Source organism: Hyalella azteca, unplaced genomic scaffold (assembly GCF_000764305.2).
Source record: "Hyalella azteca isolate HAZT.00-mixed unplaced genomic scaffold, Hazt_2.0.2 contig10992, whole genome shotgun sequence".
NCBI lineage: Eukaryota > Metazoa > Arthropoda > Malacostraca > Amphipoda > Hyalellidae > Hyalella > Hyalella azteca.
The window spans coordinates 863791-887768 of NW_025941005.1; the positions used below are offsets into that span (position 1 = coordinate 863791).

A 23978-nucleotide genomic window follows, 5' to 3' on the forward strand; every position below is an offset into this window, starting at 1 on the left:
TTTTTATACTTATAGCCATTCATTTTTTGCTAAGTCCTTAATGTGTCGCAATATACGGCATTTAGGGTAAACGCGGTATATTCCGACACATTAAGGATGCATCGAGAAATGAAAAACTATAAAAAAAACGTAGGCGTTACGTAAGTTCTGTTGCCTTCACATGACTCAAAACACTTCACTACGCGTCAGCAACGATAAAACGTCACAAAATGTTGCCATATTTATTAAAAAGCCTTTAGAATGGAAACCTACCAAATCCCAATATTCCGTCACTTTGTGTGGCAATATTCGACACGTGGTGAGTTGTATTGCGTCAGCGCTTCAAATTTAACTGATACGTATTGCCGACATCCACGTGTTCGAATTCACTACGTAGTTTCCAATGAGCTCAGTTTATAAATTTTCATTGCAGTGGAAGGTGGTGTAACACGGTGGTAGGGTTGGTATTTCGATACGTTTTCTTAAATTGACATGAGAATATATTACCTATACAGAATTCCACACTGCAGGCTAACAGTAACATGTAAGATTCTAAGTAAGAATAAGAAAGTAAGTAGCTAAGTAAGATTTGTAATAAGAAACCTCCAATCCTGCCTTGATAGCCATCTGTCAAAAAAACTTCATTATTGAATACTGGTCAGTCAGTGGTCACTAAACAGAATTACAATTTGTATGGTTCAATTGGCAATTGCTTATAGGGTTAAGTTGAATGTTTGTTCGATAGTATTAGAAAATAGAGGCTCAAGAGTCAGTTTACTCAGTTATGTTTACAAAATTAATCGTTTTTAATAAGGCTGGTGACTCAGTGGCGAGTGAAGAGCTTTGGCGCTGCCATTGAGTGATTGACGCCTGACGGTGAATACTAAATTGTCGCCTGACGGTGAATAAATTGTAAGTTAGAAGACTTAGAACTATTCTTTCTTAGTGGAATTCTGAAACTGAATCAAACCTTACAATTAACAGTGAAAGTACCAGTGAAATTATATAAAAATATGCTGTAAAAAAATACCTACAACAATTTTGATCTCTTTTGAAAAATATATAAAAAACAATCGAATTCATTTAGCCTACCTACTACCGACTTCCTACAGGACACACGTTTCACTACTAGACGAAGAAGTTCTCGGTCATATGATGCCGATAGATGTCCTTGCAGTAGACAAAAACCTGAATAAAAACAACAGCTTCATTTACAAATAATTTCATATCAATCGATAAAAAACACTATGTTTTCTTTCTATAATTATATGATTATTTCTTACATAAATAATATATCATTGAAAGACCTCAGAATGATCGGCAAACTACTGTGAATGCGATACAATAATTATCAAATTGATATTAGTTTTGCAGGTGAATAAAACATGAGTTAACTTTTGAAATAATAAGCAAGAAATAAAACTGTTCAAATTGATGAAAACAATATTATGATGATAATGGTTAAATATAAATGATGCTAGGTGACTAGCTAGTAGACATTTACTCTGTTACTTTTATAATCTGATGCAACTTCAACAAGTAAAATCGCCGAATGTGAAATTCCTGGTGCGTCACTAATATTTGAGCTTTCGATTTCCATACGAACTAATATATTACGAATATTTTAATCTGAATTAGCGAAATCTTATTTTGAAACACCTTTTACGAGACGATGTTGAAAACAGTATTAGTTTCAATATTTTTCATATATTTACCATGTCGTTTGAACAATTTGAATATTTTTGCAGCCGGTATTAGTATCCAAGAAATATTTTTCAGGTAATAAATTAAATTTGATTCATCTTGTTACATCAATTTACCCTAAGATTCCGTTTGTGTTTGCGTCGTGCGATTTTATAGAATCACTGGCAATGAGGCTGTGCGATCCGAAATTATAAGCACCCGACCTATAAAAATCTCAAAAATCAACTACCTGAAAATTACCAAAAACTAAACATACTAGAATTGAAATTCATACGTGAACTTATTGAAGCGATTAGGTCGAAATAACTTACTAGATTAGAACTGAATCGACACTTCTCCGGACCCGATTAGGCAGATCATTAAATTTCTTGGACACTGCTGAAAACGATCCAGAACCTATAGTGAGAACCTTTGCATTAGACAAACCTGTACTGTAGCTCGTATTCAAGCGCATTAGAAAGTTTTCAAATTCTTCTTCACTCGAGAGCTTACGGTGAAGTTCTTCTTCAAATTCAGTTAATAAGGAATATCTCCCAAAGTAATGAACGTAGGGAAAATGTAAGGAATCCTACCTACATAATAACTTAACCCCACAACTGAGACCTGCAGTCAGACACCGCGAGCTCAGCGGTGGGGCGCTCAGGAACAATCCCCCTAGGAGCGCGAAATCCCATAGGACTTCTGACGAGCACAGACACACGTCAGAAGTCCCCCCTGATCAGGGTTGAGAGCGACGCATTACGATGATCAGGGTTGAGAGCGACGCATTACGATGATCAGGGTTGAGAGCGACGCATTACGATGATCAGGGTTGAGAGCGCCGCATTACGATGATCAGGGTTGAGAGCGACGCATTACGGTGATCAGGGTTGAGAGCGACGCATTACGATGATCAGGGTTGAGAACGACGCATTACGATGATCAGGGTTGAGAACGACGCATTATGATGATCAGGGTTGAGAACGACCCATCATGAATTACATGAAAAAATAATTATACGATTTCAATACATAAAAATAACCTCGGGCGACTAAAAGAGGGCAAAAATGTGAAAAACATATACTGAGAATAAATTGATTATACAAGCAACGAGTTTCTTACAGTAATTGCCTCTATGCTAATAAACACGCTGAATATTCAAGGTTAATTCTGAATGGCACACACACCAATATTAGCACATATTAGTTAACAAAGTCGAGATGCCGTGTCAAACTTCGATCACTTATAATAATACATCAATGGTAACTCTTAACCCCAAGTACGAAAGTTTCCTGCTGGACCTATACTTTCAAGAAAGGATAAGAGATCGTAAGTTCATCAGCCAATCATTGACGGCCTTTCAAGCCACTCTTTTAAAAACAGTTAAGAGATCGTAAGTTCATCAGCCAATCATTGACGGCCTTTCAAGCAAAATCCACCAATCATAGACAAGAAAATAGAGCGTAAGTACTTACGTTCACTTAGCGAGTTTTGAAAGTATGGCCCCAGGTCTGTATTTACTTAACAAGTAAACATGGCTTCTCGCCTCAGTGATGACCAAGAAAAAAAATCTTATTTATGGCACTCGATGTCTTAAACTAATTCTATATTTCGACCAACATAATTGATAATTAAAATAGCATCGCATGGAAGTTTGAGCGCTGCACTGAATAAGAATAATTGATGAACAACTTTTCAGAGGTTCATCAACCAGCCTGTATTTTGCAACGTATATTTAATCTTACACATTTCAGACTAATCCTAAAATAATGCCACAGTAAATAGTACCTGATTTCGGTATGTAAGTAACATCACTGTTCACAAGAAGCGTCTTCAATTAGGAAACCTCCGTGTCATGGCACTACTTTTCCATCACATTTGTGTCCCGACTCCAACAGCCAAGTGTGTATGTATCTTATCATGTATCTCTTGCATCATGTATCTCTTGCATCAAGTATCTCTCATGCATCATGTATCTCTTGCATCAAGTATCTCTTGCATCAAGTATCTCTCATGCATCATGTAAGTATCTCTCATGCATCATGTATCTCTTGCATCAAGTATCTCTTGCATCAAGTCTCTCTTGCATCATGTATCTATTGCATCATTTATCTCTTGCATCAAATATCTCTTGCATCATGTATCTCTCATGCATCATGTATCTCTTGCATCAAGTATCTCTTGCATCAAGTCTCTCTTGCATCATGTATCTATTGCATCATTTATCTCTTGCATCAAATATCTCTTGCATCGTGTAGCTTATGCATCATGTATCTCTTGCATAAAGTATCTCTTGCATCAAGTATCTCTTGCATCAAGTATCTCTTGCATCATGTATCTCTTGCATCATGTATTTCATGCATCATGTGCATCATGTATCTCGACTTCATGTCTCACAAGGCACTAGTTATCATAAATTGATTGTATCGAAACACCAGTAATAGTATCGACATCTGCACAGTTTTGTACATTAGCATCTCACATTTGAAGAGAATTTCAGTCTTCATGCTAAAAAAATTCTAACAGATACCAGATCGACAATCTGTACGGACGCTAAAGATAAAATGTTCCTTCTGAATCTCCAGAGGTCAAATACTGCGAACACATAAAAAAAATAACTGAATAAGATAATAAAAATATAATATATAAATTTTAAGAAAAGAAAACACAGCTGGTTCACGATGGGTAGACAACTGAACGATAAGAAATCTTCAGAGGAGGCCTCCTGATATCTAGGAGTGAGCTCTTTTAAAATATACTTATGGGCGATTTCTCTGTATCACTCTTGAAGATTAAGACATGGTATAAATAGAAATATTTACATGATTTATGTTGATTAACAAAATAAAATTGTAATTTCCGTTCCATTGGAGGAAAATAACACATCAAAAGAGACATGGGGTAAAGAAATTTCAAAATAAATCTCCATAAAAATTCTCGGAAATACTTCAGAGTAACATAAAAGTTCCCATGAAATGTCTACACCGATGCCGAATTAGCAACAATGAGAACTAATTGCAGCTCGCCATGAGATTAAAAAAGAAGAACAAACAACAATGCAAAATATTAAGACTTCATGAACATGTTATGAAAAGAACACAACAAGAATATCGACAGGACGATCGTCTTAATCCTGCACAAACACATTTAGGATTCGTAAGCACGTAGCCTATAACAACTTTCATGATAAAACAGACTTGTTTGGAGCCAAAACTTCATATATATCAAATAAAATGAAAATATTTCATCATTTTGGAGAAGACAGAAAAAGAGAACTCCCTCTGCCCGATAAACTGGGTTATATTGTCAGGGAATATCATCAATTTAAACAAATTGGTAATTATCATTTTTGTCGTAATAATCTTTCTATTTAGATTGACAGTTTTCCGCATATTAGGTTTTGCAGGCATCCGAGATTTAATCAATCTTGTTTTAGAGATGGAAAGGAGCATAAGAGCACAACGCAATTGTACACACGTGATTTGCCAATACACGTACGTGTGAAATCTCGGTAGGCTAAATGAACTGAACCATTACATGTACTTGCAGTACCCGAATCAAGTGGTAGAAAGACGTAGTCCCCCAGCAATATCAAGAAACAGGGTGCAGGTGCCTGGCTGCTATAAATTAACGATATACAAGCTTATATTTTTAGTTTAGATCTCCTGTGAACAAGGCACGAAAAGGAAAAGAATCGGCGACAGGCCACATCAGGCCTACACTTCAGCGCCGACATCACTATGTTAATGTTAATATGTATTAATATTATGTTATTACATAACAATTTACTCTCAATTCTGATAAAATTATTAGAGAATAATAATTAGCAACTCTGGAAAATGCCAAGATTATTGATTGGATCGAAATCAACAAATTTGCGAACATTCATAATATAAATTTAAAAAACAACGGAAGAAACGAGTATTGGAAAACAGAAAGAATGAAAGCAGAAGATATTGTTAAACGTAAACAAGTTTTTACACTCTTAATAAAGTATGTACAGTAGAGACTGAGAGAGCGTTCATCTCATTGAGGTATGGCCGCTTAAAAGAAATGGTACGAACTAAACATTAATAGTTGTTGCGGTCACACACTTCCAGAGAACTATGATCTTTCGTTGCGCGGATCACATCAATCTAAGATCTTAGTGAGGATCCTCTAGTGAAAAACTAAGATATGAATACATAAATAAATCAGTGTTTCTCTTTCATCAAATTTTCGTCTTCTTTCCAAAGAAGCGCACCAAAAAAGTGCACAGGAAAATCATTCACATTTTTATCAATCAGGAATGAGATCCAAATCCAAAATTAAATCATTCCTCCAATCCGGTCGATTTTTCAACGACGTATAGAGAACAGAAAGTTCAGATGCTTGGCAAGATCTTATAAGTCCTGTATATCTGAATAATGTGCAATATTATACTGTTATGACGTTCGCATACTAACCCTGACTAGCATCCTTAGTTTCCGAGGTAGCGGATGTGTCTTATCCGCATTCAGAACTAAAATAAATCTAAGCTATTAACCGAGAACACGAATATAGTGCTGGGTAAATCTGCTCTGTTATAGAAATAAAATCCAACAATAATGTAACATTCTGAACTACGAGATTGCACAAGAGCACATTAACCGATACCGTACCTATTGAAACTTGGACAGAATATGGCACGAGTGTCAACGCGTCTCAGGTCGAATACTTCTGGGTTTCACCGCTGTTAGAGGTCGAATATTTCTACAAGTTTCACCGCTGTTAGAGGTCGAATATTTCTACAAGTTTCACCGCTGTTTGAGGTCGAATATTTCTACTAGTTTTACCTCTGTTTCAGGCCGAATATTTCTTCAAGTTTCACCGCTGTTTGAGGTCGAATATTTCTTCTAGTTTTACCGCTGTTTGAGGTCGAATATTTCTTCTAGTTTTACCGCTGTTTCAGGTCGAATATTTCTATCAAGAGAGGGCGGACCTCCTCAGGGTTGACTTGCATGTAGAGCTTGACGTGGTTCTCGTTGAGACGACGCAGGTCGTTGATGCGCTCCAGCAGGTCCCAGTACACCGCCCTGCTCTCACACACGCCCAGCTTCGTCTCCAGGTAGCGCTTGAGCAGCAGCAGGTAGCAGCACTGCACAGACAATGATACCGATGATAACAGTGTGATCATCATTTTAATTATATCGATGATAGGCAGCAAAACTATACAGATAAGAGATCGATAACAGCAGGAATATTATTATTATTATTACATCGATGATAGATAGCAGCACTGCACAGACAATGATAGTGATCATAATAGGGTAAATATCATTTTAATTATATCGATGATAGGCAGCAAAACTATACAGATAAGAGATCGAAAACAGCAGGAATATTATTATTATTATTACATCGATGATAGATAGCAGCACTGCACACACAATGATAGCGATCATAACAGGGTAAATATCATTTTAATTATACATCGATGATAGATAGCAGCACTACCTTGGCGATGATGGAATCTATAACCTGACCTGCTCATGCTGGACGACTGACCTGCTCATGCTGAACGACTGACCTGCTCATGCTGGACGACTGACCTGCTCATGCTGGGCGACTGACCTGCTCATGCTGGACGACTGACCTGCTCATGCTGGACGACTGACCTGCTCATGCTGGACGACTGACCTGCTCATGCTGGGCGACTGACCTGCTCATGCTGGACGACTGACCTGCTCATGCGGATGGCCTTGGGGTGCAGGACGACTGACCTGCTCATGCATGCAGGACGACTGACCTGCTCATGCTGGACGACTGACCTGCTCATGCTGGATGGCCTTGGGGTGCAGGACGACTGACCTGCTCATGCTGGACGACTGACCTGCTCGTGCTGGATGGCCTTGGGGTGCAGGACAACTGACCTGCTCGTGCTGGATGGCCTTGGGGTGCAGGACAACTGACCTGCTCATGCTGGATGGCCTTGGGGTGCAGGACGTTAGGGCGGGATGGCGTGAAGAGCGTGATGGCAGAGAGGAGCAGCATGATGTTCTGGTCATGCCGCCACTCTGGCCTGAAGGCGAGGATGAAGCGCTTGTGTTCCTCGTAGACGTGCACGTTGCCAGGCGCCTCCTTGATCACCTTCAGCTTGATGGACTTGTACGTGTCGCGGTGCTCGGGGATCTGCCGGACACAATGGACAATTTGTGGATCTGTACGGCAACAATTTGTGGATCTGCAAGGCAACAATGGACAATTTGTGGATCTGCACGGCAACAATGGACAATTTGTGGATCTGTACGGCAACAATTTGTGGATCTGCAAGGCAACAATGGACAATTTGTGGATCTGCATGGCAACAATTTGCGGATCTGCACGGCAACAATTTGTGGATCTGCACGTAACAATTTGCGGATCTGCACGGCAACAATTTGTGGATCTGCACGGCAACAATTTGCGGATCTGCACGGCAACAATTTGTGGATCTGCACGCAACAATTTGCGGATCTGCACGGCAACAATTTGTGGATCTGCACGTAACAATTTGCGGATCTGCACGACAACAACAGCTGAAACACTGCAAATATCAGGCGGAATGAGACGAATTAGACATGAGGATTGTTCATTAAAAAAGTGGGGGGTGGATAAGACATGTTTTTCCTTTATTTATAGTGGCACAAAATAAAGAACAGCAATAAATCAAAGCAAATTTCAGGCTAAATGAGCTGGATTAGACATGAGGATTGTTGGTGCCTAGAGCGGGCAGATTAAAAACGACACAACTCCCCCACCACTTCTTCACCCCTCTACCACCACCCACTCCCCCACCTTCCACTCCTCCTTGTCCTCATCATAAGCAGTAACGGAGCGCAGGATCACCACCCACTCCCCCACCACCACCCACTCCCCCACCTTCCACTCCTCCTTATCCTCATCATAAGCAGTAACGGAGCGCAGGATCATCATCTCTGTGCAGCTGCCCTTGAGCAGCGCGATCTGGTCGTCGGTGCAGAGGCCCGAGAACCCGGCGAGTTGCTTAGACATTTGGATGAGCCGCCGTATGGCGATGTCCGTCATGTTGATCACCGTCAGCAGCGACGAGTTCATTTGGTCCTGCTCATAATAATATACTTTATTTGGTCCTGCTCATAATAATATACTTTATTTGGTCCTGCTCATAATAATACGTCATTATATTATATATTTAATTATGATATTTAAATTATATTCACTTGATCCTGACATTTAAATTATATTTACTTAGTCCTGCCGATCAATATCAGTCAATATTGCAGACATAAAAATTCTTTTATTGATATCCGAACACAAAACATACAGGACACGTGCACTATGATTTATGGATTAATTTTGAAGGCATTAAATATGTTTTAATGCCTTCAATCAATAAATCATTATTAAATCATTAAATTATTATTTATTATTATTAATTATTATTATTAAATTAATAAATCATCATTAACTCATTAAATTAAAACCTAATCTACAGTAAAGTCTTGCTGCTAAAAATATCCACGAAAAAAATACCGTCAACATTTTATTTTCGAGGAGTTACTAAATCAAAACGTAATTTAGAGCAAGTTAATTCAGTAACAAGCCATCGAGAAACTAAACTTTGTTTCCGGGAGAATATTATAAGCGATTAACTAATAAATTTCAGGATCCTCACACAGAGAAAAGAATGGGTATATTGTCCAAATAGTGACACGCTTCCTCCATGTTACACCTCTTTTATCGGGCCTAACAGGATCAAGATGACCCTCAAAAGTGGAAGAAGTGCACCGCTATTTAGACAAAGTCCCGTTGATTTCTATGAGCGCACGCCCCTACAGACCATATTGTAGGCCCCTAGAGACCACCTGCCCCTACAGACCATCTTGTAGGCCCCTACAGACCACCTGCCCCTACAGACCATCTTGTAGGCCCCTACAGACCACCTGCCCCTACAGACCATCTTGTAGGCCCCTACAAACCACCGCCCCCCTACAGACCATCTTGTAGGCCTGGTCCTCGCTGAGGGGCGCCAGCATGGCGGTGTCTGCGCGCTGCAGCTCAGCGAGCTTGTGGCGCTCGGGGGGCGTCAGCGCCCCCGGGGCGCCTTGGGGGGCGCCGCCGAACACGAGGGCGTAGGGCGAGAACTCTGCCGCCACAGCGCTGTTCAGGATGTCGTCCACAGCCTCGTCAGGAGCGCCCTTGGTGGTCCTGTGGTGTACAGGAGGGTGATGAGGGGTTGTGGTGACTAGTGGTGGTGATGGGTGGTGGTGACTAGTGGTGATTAGGTGAGCAAAGACAAGACATTGTGTAGGCGAGATTGCAACGGACATCGCTTTGGTGAGACTAACAAAAAATAATCCAGCAAAAGAAAAAGCAATTTGTCAACATGAAACATCATTTCCAACACCGTAACTGCCACGTGACTCTCACGTATGGTCAGCGCTGTCCTCCTGGGGGACAGCGATATAGCGACTTATTCTTGGGGGACTTATATTTGTCCTCCTGGGGGACTTATTTTATGTATGGACACTGTCCTCCTGGGGGACTACGCTGTCCTCCTGGGGGACTCACGTATGGTCAGCGCTGTCCTCCTGGGGGACTTGTATTTTCTTCAGCGCCTCCAGCACGCAGAACGGCTCAAAATCCTGCGCCGAAGTAGCGTCCTCGGAGCTCGTAGGAGGTTCCTGCGAACTGTCAAGAGGCCCTTCGATAATTTCGGGCTTCACGAGTGTGGCCTTCGATAATTTCGGGTGGCCTTCGATAATTTCGGGCTTCACGAGAGTAATTTTGGAAGACTCTTGGGTCACAGGAGGTCCTTGCGAGCTGCCTGCTGCAGCACATAACGAACCAGATTTTGGACTTTCAATATTCCCGGCAGGGGCTCTCGAGTTCGGAAAGGTATCCACATTCACGGAAGACGTGCCTGAATTGTCAGCCGAGTTCTCGGTACACGCGGGATTAGGATTGGCTGTAACTTTGTCGTGATGTTTACAGCCGGTGTGAACTTTGTTAAGTGGGGCCAGCATTGCGTTGCTGGTGCTCCAGTCACTGCATCTGCCGTGTGTCGTGTTGCAGCTGCCGTGCGTCGAGTTGCAGCTGCCGTGTGTCGTGTTGCAGCTGCCGTGCGTCGTGTTGCAGCTGCCGTGCGTCGTGTTGCAGCTGCTGATGCCCGGCGTCGTGCACGAGGATGAATCCAAAACGGTAGAAGCGGGCTGGTCTAGCAGAGGTACTGCTTCTGTAATGCCGCTCGACGTTACAGGCTGCAACAAAGATTCTAGATTATTTAAACGCTTTAGTGATTGCTAGTTTAGGTAAGAAGTAATTAGGGTTGAATAAATATATTAGGGTTGAATAAATATATTAGGGTTGAATAAATATTTTTCAAGGGTTAAAGTTTTCTCAATGTTTTATCGAGCGAACTGGGCAAATAACGTCACAAGATTATCTGCAGGGAATGATTTTTATCGAACGTACTACCAACCTCTTGCTTAATTTCAAACAGAGCAGGCGATGACGGGATCATATTTCCGTTATTTCTACAGGAGTGATGGCCAGGTTCAGAGTCAGGAGAAAAATCCGAATCTGGACCAGCAGAAACGAGACAATCCGGCCCAACAAGAGAATTCGTTTCCAGACGTGCGGGTATCGGGAATCGAGAGGACAAGTCTTGGGTTGGACGTGACAACGAAAAGCTTTCTGGCCTCTGACGTGAAGGACGAGAGCAGAGGAGCGGCCGCTGTTGAGGGAACTAAGTTTTATTCACAACACTAAGCAACCGTAAAATATTTTAATGTGGGCTCGACTCAAAATGGAGTAGAATAAGCAAATAAAAAACTATATGACATAATTTAATCCGCCTATAACTCACTGTTGATGTGGGCGCTTGCAGCAGCTGTGACAGCTTCATGCTGGTGCTGCAGTCTGCTCGTATAACAAACATTTAAGTACTAAATACAATGAAGAATTTCTACAGAACAAATTTTATTCAACAAGAATGAGTAACGAACCCAGACCTGAACCAAATTTACGTTTATTTTAAAAATCGTGAATGAAATTATTTCTAAGATTTGGTGAATTCAGAATTAAATGGAATGCTTTCAAAACTAAACGCGTGTGCGGAGGCTTGTACAATAGAGAAAATTCAACCCTATGTATAAAAACAAACTATTGCAACAACATATAGACGATCATAAACATAAAACACGAATGAAGGAAATAACCCAAGAGATCACCAAGAAAACAAAAAATATAACTCAGTACTCACTGCAGTGAGTGACAGAGAGCGCATTTTCTCATCGACAAAAACGTGGTCGCGGACGGACGGACAGACGGACGGATAGACGGGCGGACAGACGGACGGACAGACGGACGGACGGACGGACGGACGGACAGACAGACAGCGGACGGACAGGCGGACAGACAGACGGACGGACAGACGGACGGACAGGCGGACAGACAGACGGAAAGACAGACAAACGGACATGACAGACAGACGGACATTTCCATAAATGAGAAAATGCGCTGAAAAGCAAAAATACACATAGGTACATAAAATCAAAATAATTATTGTTAACTTGCCTGCTGACGACGTCCGAGTTTCGCTACCCCGCACCTCGCAACCTCCGAGACCGGCGACCGCTCCCGTGACATCAGAGTGCGAGTTGACAGTTGACAGAGACGACGGTAAACTGGTAGGATTGTGAGGCGAGTTGCCAGTTGACGGAGGCAGCGGTAAACTGGCAGGATTGTGAGCAGAATTGCCAGGTGACAGAGACGACGGTAAACAAGTAGGACTGTGAGGCGAGTTGACAGTTGACAGAGGCAGCGGTAAACTGGCAGGATTGTGAGGCGAGTTGACAGTTGACGGGGGCAACGGTAAACTGGCAGGATTGTGAGGCGAGTTGACAGTTGACAGAGGCAGCGGTAAACTGGCAGGATTGTGAGGCGAGTTGACAGTTGACAGAGGCAGCGGTAAACTGGCAGGATTGTGAGGCGAGTTGACAGTTGACGGGGGCAACGGTAAACTGGCAGGATTGTGAGGCGAGTTGACAGTTGACAGAGGCAGCGGTAAACTGGCAGGATTTTGAGCAGAATTACCAGTTTCTGGAGGCAAAGGTGCGCTAGAAGTTAGGATCTGATGCGGTGGGAATGAAGGTTCACTTGAAGATGAACTGGAAGCTCGAGAAGACTGCAGTGCAGATGGATTAATGGCAGTTTGGATATTAGGTCGAGATACTTTTGGCGTAGCTGTGGTGTGCGGAATTGAGGATAAGTCGTTTATGACATCACTTGACATCAAATGAGGCACAGGAGGAACTAAAGCAACAGGTAAAGCGGGACCTACAGTCATGCTTGAAGGATCGGTGGCGGTGACCTCGGGGCTGGGAGTTGACACAAGAGAACTGAGTTCTATTACCTGTTCAGGGTTGGACTGAATAGAAGGGAAGGACTGGTAAAATACTTGCTGATTGTTTAGATTAGCATTTAATTGATGAGAATTACCAACTGCTTCCAGTGAGGCTATATGAGTAGACGATGTGTTAGACGAGTGAGCCTCATTTGTGTACAAATTATTTATTTCGTGGTGGACATCAGTTTGATTATCTAGCCTCAGGACCTTGGCAGAAGTTCTTCCGGTCACATCGGTCTCTCTGACCATCCCTATGACCACCGCTTGTGGTTTGCTCGGACTCTCATTAGCAAGAGGTTCTAATACAACAGGACTTGTCATCATAGATGTCGCTCCAGCTGCAGTCCTGTCGCGATAGTCGCCCTCAGCTCCATCATCTGCTCTCGGACGAGAGGGAGCTTGCCCCAAGACATCATTTATTTCCTGGTAAGTAGATAATTTTTGGCGCCCCTGCAAGTCTGGATGGGTCTGTGCGAGGTCAGAAGAAGCAGTAGACGACGAAGGGCTTGGGCAAAGATCGCCCTTAAGGAACGGCGAAATTGCCGGCGATGGATGAGAGGTAACATCATTTGTGGTCAGCGTGGGATTCGGTATAGAATGGCCAAACTGTTTGCGTAGTTTATTGGCTTCTATTTTCTGTTTCTTCTTGAACTTTTCCTCGTCGGTCATGATCCATTCTTTTTTCATGCCAATTTCGAAGCACTTGCGCAAACGACACTTCTGGCAGAAGCGCCGGGTGACCGTGTCTACGGAGCAGTTGTCTTGGAACGGACATTTTAGATTCTGAAATGTCATTAATAGCAGTTAATTAATAATTTGTGATTCGCAACACACAAACAACAACAAACAATCACGTGTAGGAATAAAAAGAAAATTTATAAGATAACACCTAACAAAAACATACATCACGATTAGCAAGGAACCTCGTATTTAACGTCAGGAGTCGCAGGTGATATCAAAATTATCTAGCGCCAATCCTACCTATTCCTGATACAGCAAGACAATTTATATCATCAAACTAGACCTTCCATGAAGGTGACATTAAAATTAAGAAAATCTTTAGGTATACATAAAACTCCCAAGCATTTATATAAAACTCTAGGTATGTATAAACTACATAGTAACACTATCTCCAAATGTATGAATGTGGGCCGATAGCTCGGTCTTCAAGCCTCGCTGCTGCTCAAGTGTTTAGCATCAGAAGCTGTATCTCATAACTGCTAATTTAAGGCGAAATGAAAACGTAAACTGAAATGTAAATAAAACCACCCAAGGATCTGATGGACGTAAATAGAAACACAGATATAGGTACCTTACATATTGAAACTTAGCAAGTAATAATAGTTAGGAGGAAAATTAACACTAATTGAAACATGCATGAAGTTAAGATGGCGGCGATGTATACGCATCTTATTCTTGAGAGCGTTAGGGTACGCACACAGTGAAAGCAGGTTTGCCCGCGCGGGCAACCTGCTCCAACCTGCCACAAGAATGAACATAGGATAATAATGTAAGTGTTCACAGTGAAAACCTGTACGAATAGGCTTCTGTATTCTATGGTTACAGGCGCCAGCCTGAGCAGGTAACCAGCACGCTGGCAACCTGCTTTCACTGTGTGCGTACCCTTACGTCTGAAAAAAGCCTTGCAGGATCAGTTAATATTAATAATATTTATAAGGAAAATTAACACTAAATGAAAAATGTATGAATTCAAGATGTCGCGAAGTATACGCACCTTATTCTTGAGTGCGTTGCGTCTGAAAAATGCCTTGCAGGACTCGCACGTGACAGCGTTGAAGTTATAACCCAGCGCCTTGTCGCCACACACGCCACACAGGCGATCCAGGCGACCCTTGCCTGCGATACATACAGGAGGCTAGCACACACACACGTCACAAGGAGGCTAGCGTCACAAGGAGGCCAGCGTCACAAGGAGGCCAGCGTCACAAGGAGGCTAGCGTCACAAGGAGGCCAGCGTCACAAGGAGGCAAGCGTCACAAGGAGGCAAGCGTCACAAGGAGGCTAGAATCACACAATTATTGTTGCATGAACCTTTCATATTTATCATTGTTTCTTCTGGCAGTTAGATCAATGCAGAACTTATTTGCTGCATTACAATAGCCGTGGCGAGATCCACGTCGAACAATCCCCACGCATCACGCAGATGATGGATCATGGCAAATGTTTGATAATTACAGTGAACTGGGTGGCTTGGGGATAATAAATAGATAGGGATAGCGTACAGCACATGATCAGGTTAATAAATGCGGAGCAAGATAATGCATTATCGAGCAAGATAATTGCAAATAAATTATCCATGTGAAGGTGCAAGAGGGGGCATATACATAATTACTGGGAACATAAGCGGTCGCCCAAGTGTAGAGTCGTCCAGTGAAAAAAGATTTCGAAAGTCTTGACGAATATTTATTTATGTATTGAACATTAAATATCTAAAGAAGTATTGTATATAAAAGTTTTTAATGAAAATTATTGTACATAAGTACCTACTAATATTTTAATAATTCTTTCATTTCTATACGTATTTAGACTGAAACATACGAACTCTTAAATCAATGGTGAATGTGTTACATGACTCAATTTCAGGACCCGCATTAAAATGAGTTGAATTTAGCAGTCCCATGTAATAGCCAGCACGATAATAATTTCCAATTACTACAAAATAATTTTAGAAACATTATTAATTTCAATTCAATAACTTAATTTAAAAAAGGCTTTATAAGTTGTCGGGTTTGTCCACTTACCCGACATACCGGGGCTGCCGAAGGGGGAGTTCGCCCCGCTAACGGACGGGTTGGAGTCGACCGATTGTTGGTCCGTCCTAGGGCGCTCCCCGTCGTCGGGGGGCGACGCGCCTGTCTGGTCCATACGGGGGTGCACTTGAGTGGCCGGCAACCGTAGACAGTTGGACGACGTGTCGCCTTGAGTCGCCGGCAACCGTAGACAGTTGGACGACGTGTCGAAATGAAGGTGCGGCGAAACTATGAGCGGGTTCGGGGCAGGACTTCCATGGTACAAGTACCCGTAGGAGTCCAAATGGGGTCGTTCAGTGGGACACGGAGAGTAGGAGCTAAACTCCCGATTACCGGAGTAACAAGGATGCGCGTGGTCAGAGTTGAAGTCATAGCAAGTGTCATCTAGAAATTGATTGGCGGCGTAAAGATGCTGTCGGAGCTGTAGCTGCAGAGGAGACGTTTGAGGAGCAGATGGCAGACTGATGGATGCAGATGGCAGGCTGATGGATGTAGATGCCACCTCTCCGATACCTTCATTCCCAGCACTCCTGTCATTCCATGTGGCCGATGGAGTCCAGGCAGCCAGGCCACCAGCTGCTACATCGCGCCTGTAAGTCAAAATTTTTCCATTAATGGAAATAATATGTGGATAGTTGGGTAATGCACACTAAATGACAATAATGTACATAAATTAGAGACGTGTAGTTACCACCGAATACGTAACAAGTTGAACAAATGGTCATAACGACAACATTGTAAAAGGCACAACATATTTTGTTATAGTTGCTGACGACTGGAATCGAGGCTAGAATAGCCTCATATCTGCTGCACAAGTAGATCATCATCGAGATATCGGAAGAAGTGGACCCTCTCGACAATGAATATAAGATGAAGATCACACTAAACTAAAATTGGAACGTAAGAACAGAATGCACGGAGATTGTTGATGGCATCGCTACACTCACCGGCGCCCCTTCCGCTTGTCTACGAGCTCGCGTGGCATGGAAATTGATTTCGTCTACCGAACAAAATTAAGTTATTACTTATGAAAAATAAACGCAATAATAATGAACTTTTGTAAGCTAAGAGTAATTTTTATCAATTTTTTTCACCAATAAGTTGTTACTCGCTTAACACTGACGGAACCTCTGGGACCCAGGCCTTAGTAGAAGAATAGCATTGACAACGGTCAATGTATCCGTAAATAAAGGATGAAATTACTGTTATAAGCAATTACTTTGTCCAGTGTTCATTATCCATTCGTTAAACAATTTACAGAAGTTTTTTCAAAATGAAAATTAATTGATAAGTTCACAGAAAGGAAGATGATACACTTTGAGGAACATCAAAACATGGCTACATCAAAATAACGTTTGAACGGCACCACGCACACAACTGGGAAACACTCCTGTTTCGTCTTATTCATATTCGCTTCTTTTAGTGTTGTAATAATGTAGGTGTTAAAAAATCGAGAAATTTAATCGGTTCATATTTAATTTGATTGATAAATATTTATTTGCGACAGAAGCTCTTTCTTATTGATTGATTTATTTGATATATAAATATTTATTTGCGACACAAGTCCCTAGCAAGCATCACTCACAGTCAACGGCTCAGTGAAGACTGTCCAAAGTCTGGGCGATACAGTGATAAGTATCGGTCACTATAGGAGCTGCACACTTGCTTACCACGCCATCGTTAACTGATAAAGATAGCGCAATTGACCTATACATAGCCTGTCTCCAGGTGGGCCTATCAGAATACACGTGCAATAGATTAGCAAGGGAACCAAGGCTTAATTTGAGATAAATAAGTGTTTGAAAATAATTACACAACATTTTAAAACAAATTAGCCTCCCAACACTTAAATCGTTTTTACACAACAGTTAAATCGTGATTGTAACAGTTAAATGGATATTAATTAGGAGTTCAAACAATATTAGCACACGCGTGATCTATACGGAGCTATGAAAAAAAAAATTATATTTTGAGATTAGTCAAAAGTAACTTGCACAGCAGTTCAATGAAGAAGTGACAATAATGGCACATTATCGGGCGTACGTAGGGATTAGTAGGTTATACTTTTATACCATAGGCTATTTGTTGGTGTAGGAGGTGATGAGTGTAGGAGGTGATGAGTGTAGGAGGTGATGAGTGTAGGAGGTGATGAGTGTAGGAGGTGATGAGTGTAGGAGGTGATGAGTGTAGGAGGTGATCAGATTACATAAGGTTGTCCGTGTAGGTGATCATGACCCAGCAAGGGCGCTATGCACAACAGATCAGTATGTGGGCAGCTGCTGGTGACTCAGCAGTATATTGAACAATTACCTTCATGACCTTCAATTGTAACCAGATCATTGTGCCCATCACTCATAGGAATGAGCGAGATCTTGTCCAAATAGTTCTTTGTCACTGCATTCATAATATATCGACATTGGTTATACATCTCTGCATTCGCTCTATCTATGTATTCGTTATGATTGATAATTTGAAAAAAAATTTTTCTTTATTGAGAAATGATGTGGTAGGTACCATTGCAAAACGGCACACATTACAAGCGCTTTGCATATTAAAATTACAAAGTCAGTGTGAAGAACTGTTCAAGCAGTTATTCCCTCTGCAAAACTCGTCTTGTACAACAAGTTACAGGAATTTTTAACAATGAACTTATTGATTGTGTTGAGTCCTGATCACTTAGTAGTGAACTCAGTTATATAATATGGCAGTAGTTCGGTGGATGACAAGCAAATAGACATACAAACGAGTAATTGATGGTGGACAGACTATGTAATTGATGAAAAAATAATACGAAGACTCGTATGGAAAATGGGCGTTTCTAGTGCAGCAATTATACCTGTATTCGTAGGATCTAATGGTGTGCGCCGCAGGTTCGACAATTAAACCTGTAATGGCACGGATCTAATGTATGCTCCGCAGGTTCGGCAATTAAACCTGTAATGGCACGGATCTAATGTATGCTCCGCAGGTTCGGCAATTAAACCTGTAATGGCACGGATCTAATGGTGCGCGCAGCAGGTTCGACAATTAAACCTGTAATAGCACAGATTTAATGGTATGCGCCGTAAGTTCGTCAATTAAACCTGTAATGGCACGGATCTAATGGTATGCGCCGTAAGTTCGACAATTAAACCTGTATTATGGCACAAATTTAATGACATAACTATACCTGTAATCATAAGGATCTAATTGCGATGCCTGATAGTCCCAGGGATCCCACGCAGGGTCGAAATATTGAGCATCGAAGTCTTTCTCAACGCCTGGAGGCTTCCACGTGGTAGGTGTCAACACTGATGACCCGTCGCACTGCACGGACGTCGCAAGAATATGAGAACTTGCGGCAATGCTCGACACGGGCGTTAAGACGTCCGAGATAACTGAAGGTCTGTACTGGATACTGTCAGAGGAGTGCGAGGGAGTGGAGCGCATATTCGAGTGATCTGTCCATTGAGTACTTGTATTCGAGTCAAGAAGTTTAAAATCATACAGATCACTCTGAGGCATTTCTTGGATGATTGATGGCCGGTTAAATCTTATGAGATCGGAGAAGTTCTGAACATCGAAGTTAGAAATAGGGTCATTCGGATCACATGGTTCGTTTTTGACGCATGACGCGTAAGAAGGATCAGGCTCTTGACAGGAGTTGACGTCCGAGTTTGTCTTATGGTCACCGACGAGTTGGTAGCTGCTATCAACGCTCGCATTCGAAGCCCATGTCGACAACTGCTCCTCGGTGCCAAATTTAAGCCCATGTTGCTTTTCATTTCTCATGTGTTTTTCAATTATTTCTATGGCATCATCAATTAGAACACTGGACTCCTCTGATATGCAATCGGAAGATTCACTTTTGAGCTTGCTTACATTAATTGAACTGCGGGTATACACATGATGCCGGTTGTCATCATCAGCCGAGTTACAGGAGTCGTTCCAAAGCGATGCTTCCGACGTGATTAGACAACATGAGGAATTAGTCGATGAAATGTTATTCTTCATCGACTCTGGGGCAGGAGGAATGGTCAGTAACGACGAATTGGAAGAATCGAGATCCTCAGCGCTGATGCTGAGGACAACAGTCGGAGGATCGGATGCAAAAATGACATCAATGTTGGTTTCGAAAGCGTCAGCCGCGCGGCGATTGTGTGTCCCGTTTTCGTGGTTCTCCGCTTGGATGGAAGCGTCATCACTAGCCTCGCGTTCATCACCATTGTGGTGCCGCGTGTGTGGTGAACGTTTTTCAACGGGTGATAAGGAACAAATAATAGAGGCACGAACCTCAGTTGGGAGATCTGCTTTAGTTGCGGCCATTATGTTTGCACCTGCAGGAGTGACTAACTTAGTTGATCCAAGATCCTTCGGGAGCATCTTGGGTTCCCGCACTCGTAGCTTCTTCCGTTTTTCTTTAAAGAGACCCATTTTGACTGCATGAATATAAAATGCGTTTTAGTCCAGTCGTGATAAATTTCCTACGAAGGAAAATGACGTCAACCGGCCGTCGAATGCCGGCGAGCAAATAAATGCACTTCAATTTAATAGTGCAGTCAATATTTTTCAATAAATACACAGTTTATTAGCGCTTAGTAGATTTTTATGATTAATGTGCGCAAATTGAAAAAGTTCATAAATCGAGTTGAATACAAATGAAGATGCACGATTCCCGTTGAAAAACTATCGAAAAGAAGCGGACGGGCTTGCCGTTAGTCATTTTTCCAGGCATGAACAGAAATTTTTCGATAAGTTCTTTTTTTCAGTACAAGAAAACTGACATTGCAAACTTTCCCGAAGAGAAGAGGGGAGTTCCGTCTCTGGAGGTGCCACTGTGTCGACTAAACCATGCGTCCGACCAACAGGAAGAGGTAGGGGCGACACCGCCACATTACCGCGAGCATCATTTGTGACCAGCAGCGATTACAGCGCAGGGCCTTCCACCCGCTGATAGCGGAGCGATGGTGGTGGTGGTGGATGGCGTGTAGCAGGGCAACCCAGCGGTGGTGGTGGTGGATGGTGGTGGTGTTGGTGGTGGTGGTGTTGGTGGTGATGGTGGAGGTAATGGCGGTGGCACAGGATGAAGCCCCACAGCGCGGGGCTCCAAATCACAGCTTTATTTTTCACGGGAAACTGGACGCCTGAATTTGACCCCGGTTGTTTTTTGAGGATAGAGCGTGGAAAGCCAACAGACAAGCACCACGCCGCCTGTTGTAGCGATGCAAGCACCTCTCTGCCGCTAATTACTGGCAAATTAGGAAAAATATTTGTAGGTAACATTTTAGCTGCGATAAATAGGCTGAGAAACTCAGGAGAAATGATCGAGTAGTCAGGCAGTTTATTTTTCGTTTTAATATTAAGCGAATTTAATCGTTATTTATAGTTGTGGTTCAATCAGGGATTGTGTTCGATACAATTAAGTTGCAAGCCTTGTAGGTGGTAAACAGGAATAACGGATAAAATGTTAATATTCATATTTTCGCTAGGTAGTCTTTGCAACGGACTTCTAATTTATGAATCTTGAAAAATAATAATTGAATTTAATCACTAATTAGATATTACTGTAAATATAAATATTGAATAATAAAGTAGACTTTCTGCTACATTTCAGGTCATGAATAATAATTTCCAAAAAAAAGCATCGCCTTTTGATTGAGGCTGAGTTCATGACAATTAACATCCACAGATTATCTATGGTTCCTTGACGGCACAAAGTAATAGAATCAAGATGCTTTCTTTTCCTGTACATGCGTTTTCTTAGCTTGTCAATTAGCCATGTCATTTAATAAATCGCGTAGGAAAGAAATTTATTTTACGTAACGTACGTAAGTGTCATACGTAACGCAATACGTAATGTAACAGTAACGTAACAGTAATGTAACAGTACGGTATCTTACGCAATGTAATAACCTCAGTTCACAGTACCGTGAGATCCAATGTAAACAACGGCAATAAATTAATGACCTGCGTGGAACAATAATGGTAAATTTTTCATGTAAACCTGCGAGAATTCTACGCTATACAAGGAAGTGTATCAATATCATCTCTATCCAGATAAAGTAGATTTTTCATAAGTAGTAACCGACACTGTATGACGAGCTGTTATTTTTAATGAACTAAAAATAACATTCCTGTAAATTGAGAGATAATAAATACGATAGAATTGTCAATAAATTGCAAGTGTGCGTTGGTTGGCCGGTAACTATGATCATTACGAAGGGTAGTATCGCTGGTGATTTAGGACGCATGTTCAGTCTTAAAATGCCTAGCAAATTACGGACCAGGCAATAAGTCCGGACGAAGCTATGCTGGAGCATATGTTCAGTCTTAAAATGCCTAGCAAATTACGGACCAGGCAATAAGTCCAGCAGCTATCTCAATCAATCGTCAGCTATAGAAAGATCGGGTTCCAAAGGCCGGATCCCTTGTGAATCAAGTCACGAAAAATTCAAGAATCGGCAACAGGCCATGGGCCTATTTCTTCGGTGCCGACACTTCTATTCTATTCTATGTAGATGCAGCTTCAGTGATCGTCTACTGCTAGATTAAACAAATTCCACGGAGAGAAGGAGTGCTGTTTTTTTATTTTATCTTATTGTTGAAAATAATAACGTTTTCAATTTTTTAGGGGCTCTTTTATGTAGAGCAGTTCAATTTATTTCTGACGAAATAAATTGAATTTCTTCGTTGTTGCCATCGATCCCGCAAGAAATACTCGATCTCAAGTCAACTGCATGTCTGTGCCAGACCATGTACGTTTATTTTAATCAAGAAGATCAAAGTAACAATGAATAATAACAGAGATTATAGTGATATTATTCAATAAAGTCGCATATATTTATTGCAAAGTTTAGAGAAAACGTCGACAAAGCCGAGTAATTACGCATATTTTAATTCACACATCGGTGTCGTCCGCCATTCAAATAAATTATGTTATGTTTATAGCTCTCTTAGCACATTGAGCTAGTACGATACTATTATTACGGTATTCATAGTGCCATCGCAGGCACGATGAGCTACACAGATTTGTGTTAACTAGTCAAGACAGAGAGCCTACACAGGGCACCAGGTCTGTATGAACAACGATTCATTACACACGCTCGTATTACTTGTATTAGACATCTGAATTCAATCGTACTCGTGTATGAGAATGGCGACATGAAATATCATGAGAAGCACTGAACTTATAATCACATATCAGTTCTATAGAAGTACTAAAACTTCATCCCATTGGCCGTGACAAAGCCAAAACACTATAGTGAGGAGATATAAGTAGGAGCGTAATTTTAGTTCTAAACTAAACTTCATCCACTGACCGTGACAATTTCACAACACTAGCTAGTGAGGCGAAATAAGTAGGAGCGCAGTATTAGTTTTATACTAAAACTTTATCCCGCTGGCCGTGACAATGCCAAAACACTTGCTAGTAAGGCGATATAATTAGTGAGAGAGTTAGAGGTTTTTTATCTCACACAGACAAGGCTGACCAGTGACCAGTGAGCGGAAGACGACCCCCCAACAAACAAGATAAGACCTGACACCCGGCACAACACTTCGCTTGTACAGCGCATCATCTACTCATTTGTATGAACACGGGTGGTTAATGGCCAGAGAATTCGTCAATTTAAATTTTCAGGGTCGAACAATATTCTTCAGATGACATTAATTGATCAAAATGCAGGTTCAAGGGAGTAATATCAATTTATTAACGACGTTTCGAATGTATTTATTTATTCTGCCCTCTGATACTAACTTCTTTTGTATGAGCATATCTATGCCTCCTGTGCACCATATCACTACCTAACATTCTAAATATATTTATGGGTATACCTACAGCTACTGTGTAGCATATCATAACCTAACATTCTAAATATATTTATGGATGTACTTACATACATTAAAATACGATTTTTCAAGTGTACGAATATTTATTTCCCCCCACTGTATATATGAGCATATCTACAGCTACTGTGTAGCATATCGTAACCTAACATTCAAAATATATTTATGAGCATATCTACAGCTACTGTGGATCATGCCATAACCTCATGCACGTTCGAAACGATGAATAGAATTCGTCTGTATTCTACGGTGCGTTGCCTAAACTGTTCCTCGCCGCGAATTGTAGGAAATTACTTTGAAAGTCACGTATCGATACCGAAAATCGCATTTTG

The 23978-nt window shown here is 41.5% G+C and overlaps 2 protein-coding genes across 2 annotated transcripts; both read right to left on the reverse strand.

Moving 5' to 3' along the window:
• Nucleotides 1-6364: 6364 nt before the first annotated feature.
• LOC108669805 (flocculation protein FLO11) lies at nucleotides 6365-16399 on the reverse strand. The gene is made up of 11 exons (XM_047882665.1): nucleotides 15814-16399; nucleotides 14787-14908; nucleotides 12220-13834; nucleotides 11510-11562; nucleotides 11123-11377; nucleotides 10213-10901; nucleotides 9639-9849; nucleotides 8542-8742; nucleotides 7594-7812; nucleotides 6602-6778; nucleotides 6365-6461 (listed from the first exon to the last, which is right to left on the reverse strand). The coding sequence occupies exons 1-11, from the start codon at nucleotides 15935-15937 to the stop codon at nucleotides 6438-6440; spliced, it is 3690 nt and encodes a 1229-aa protein (XP_047738621.1). The 5' UTR covers nucleotides 15938-16399; the 3' UTR covers nucleotides 6365-6437.
• A 2561-nt stretch (nucleotides 16400-18960) lies between these two features.
• On the reverse strand, nucleotides 18961-20107 carry LOC125178571. Its single transcript, XM_047882666.1, has one exon. It carries the CDS (start codon nucleotides 19813-19815, stop codon nucleotides 18961-18963), a length of 855 nt encoding a protein of 284 aa, XP_047738622.1. The 5' UTR covers nucleotides 19816-20107.
• Nucleotides 20108-23978: the final 3871 nt, after the last annotated feature.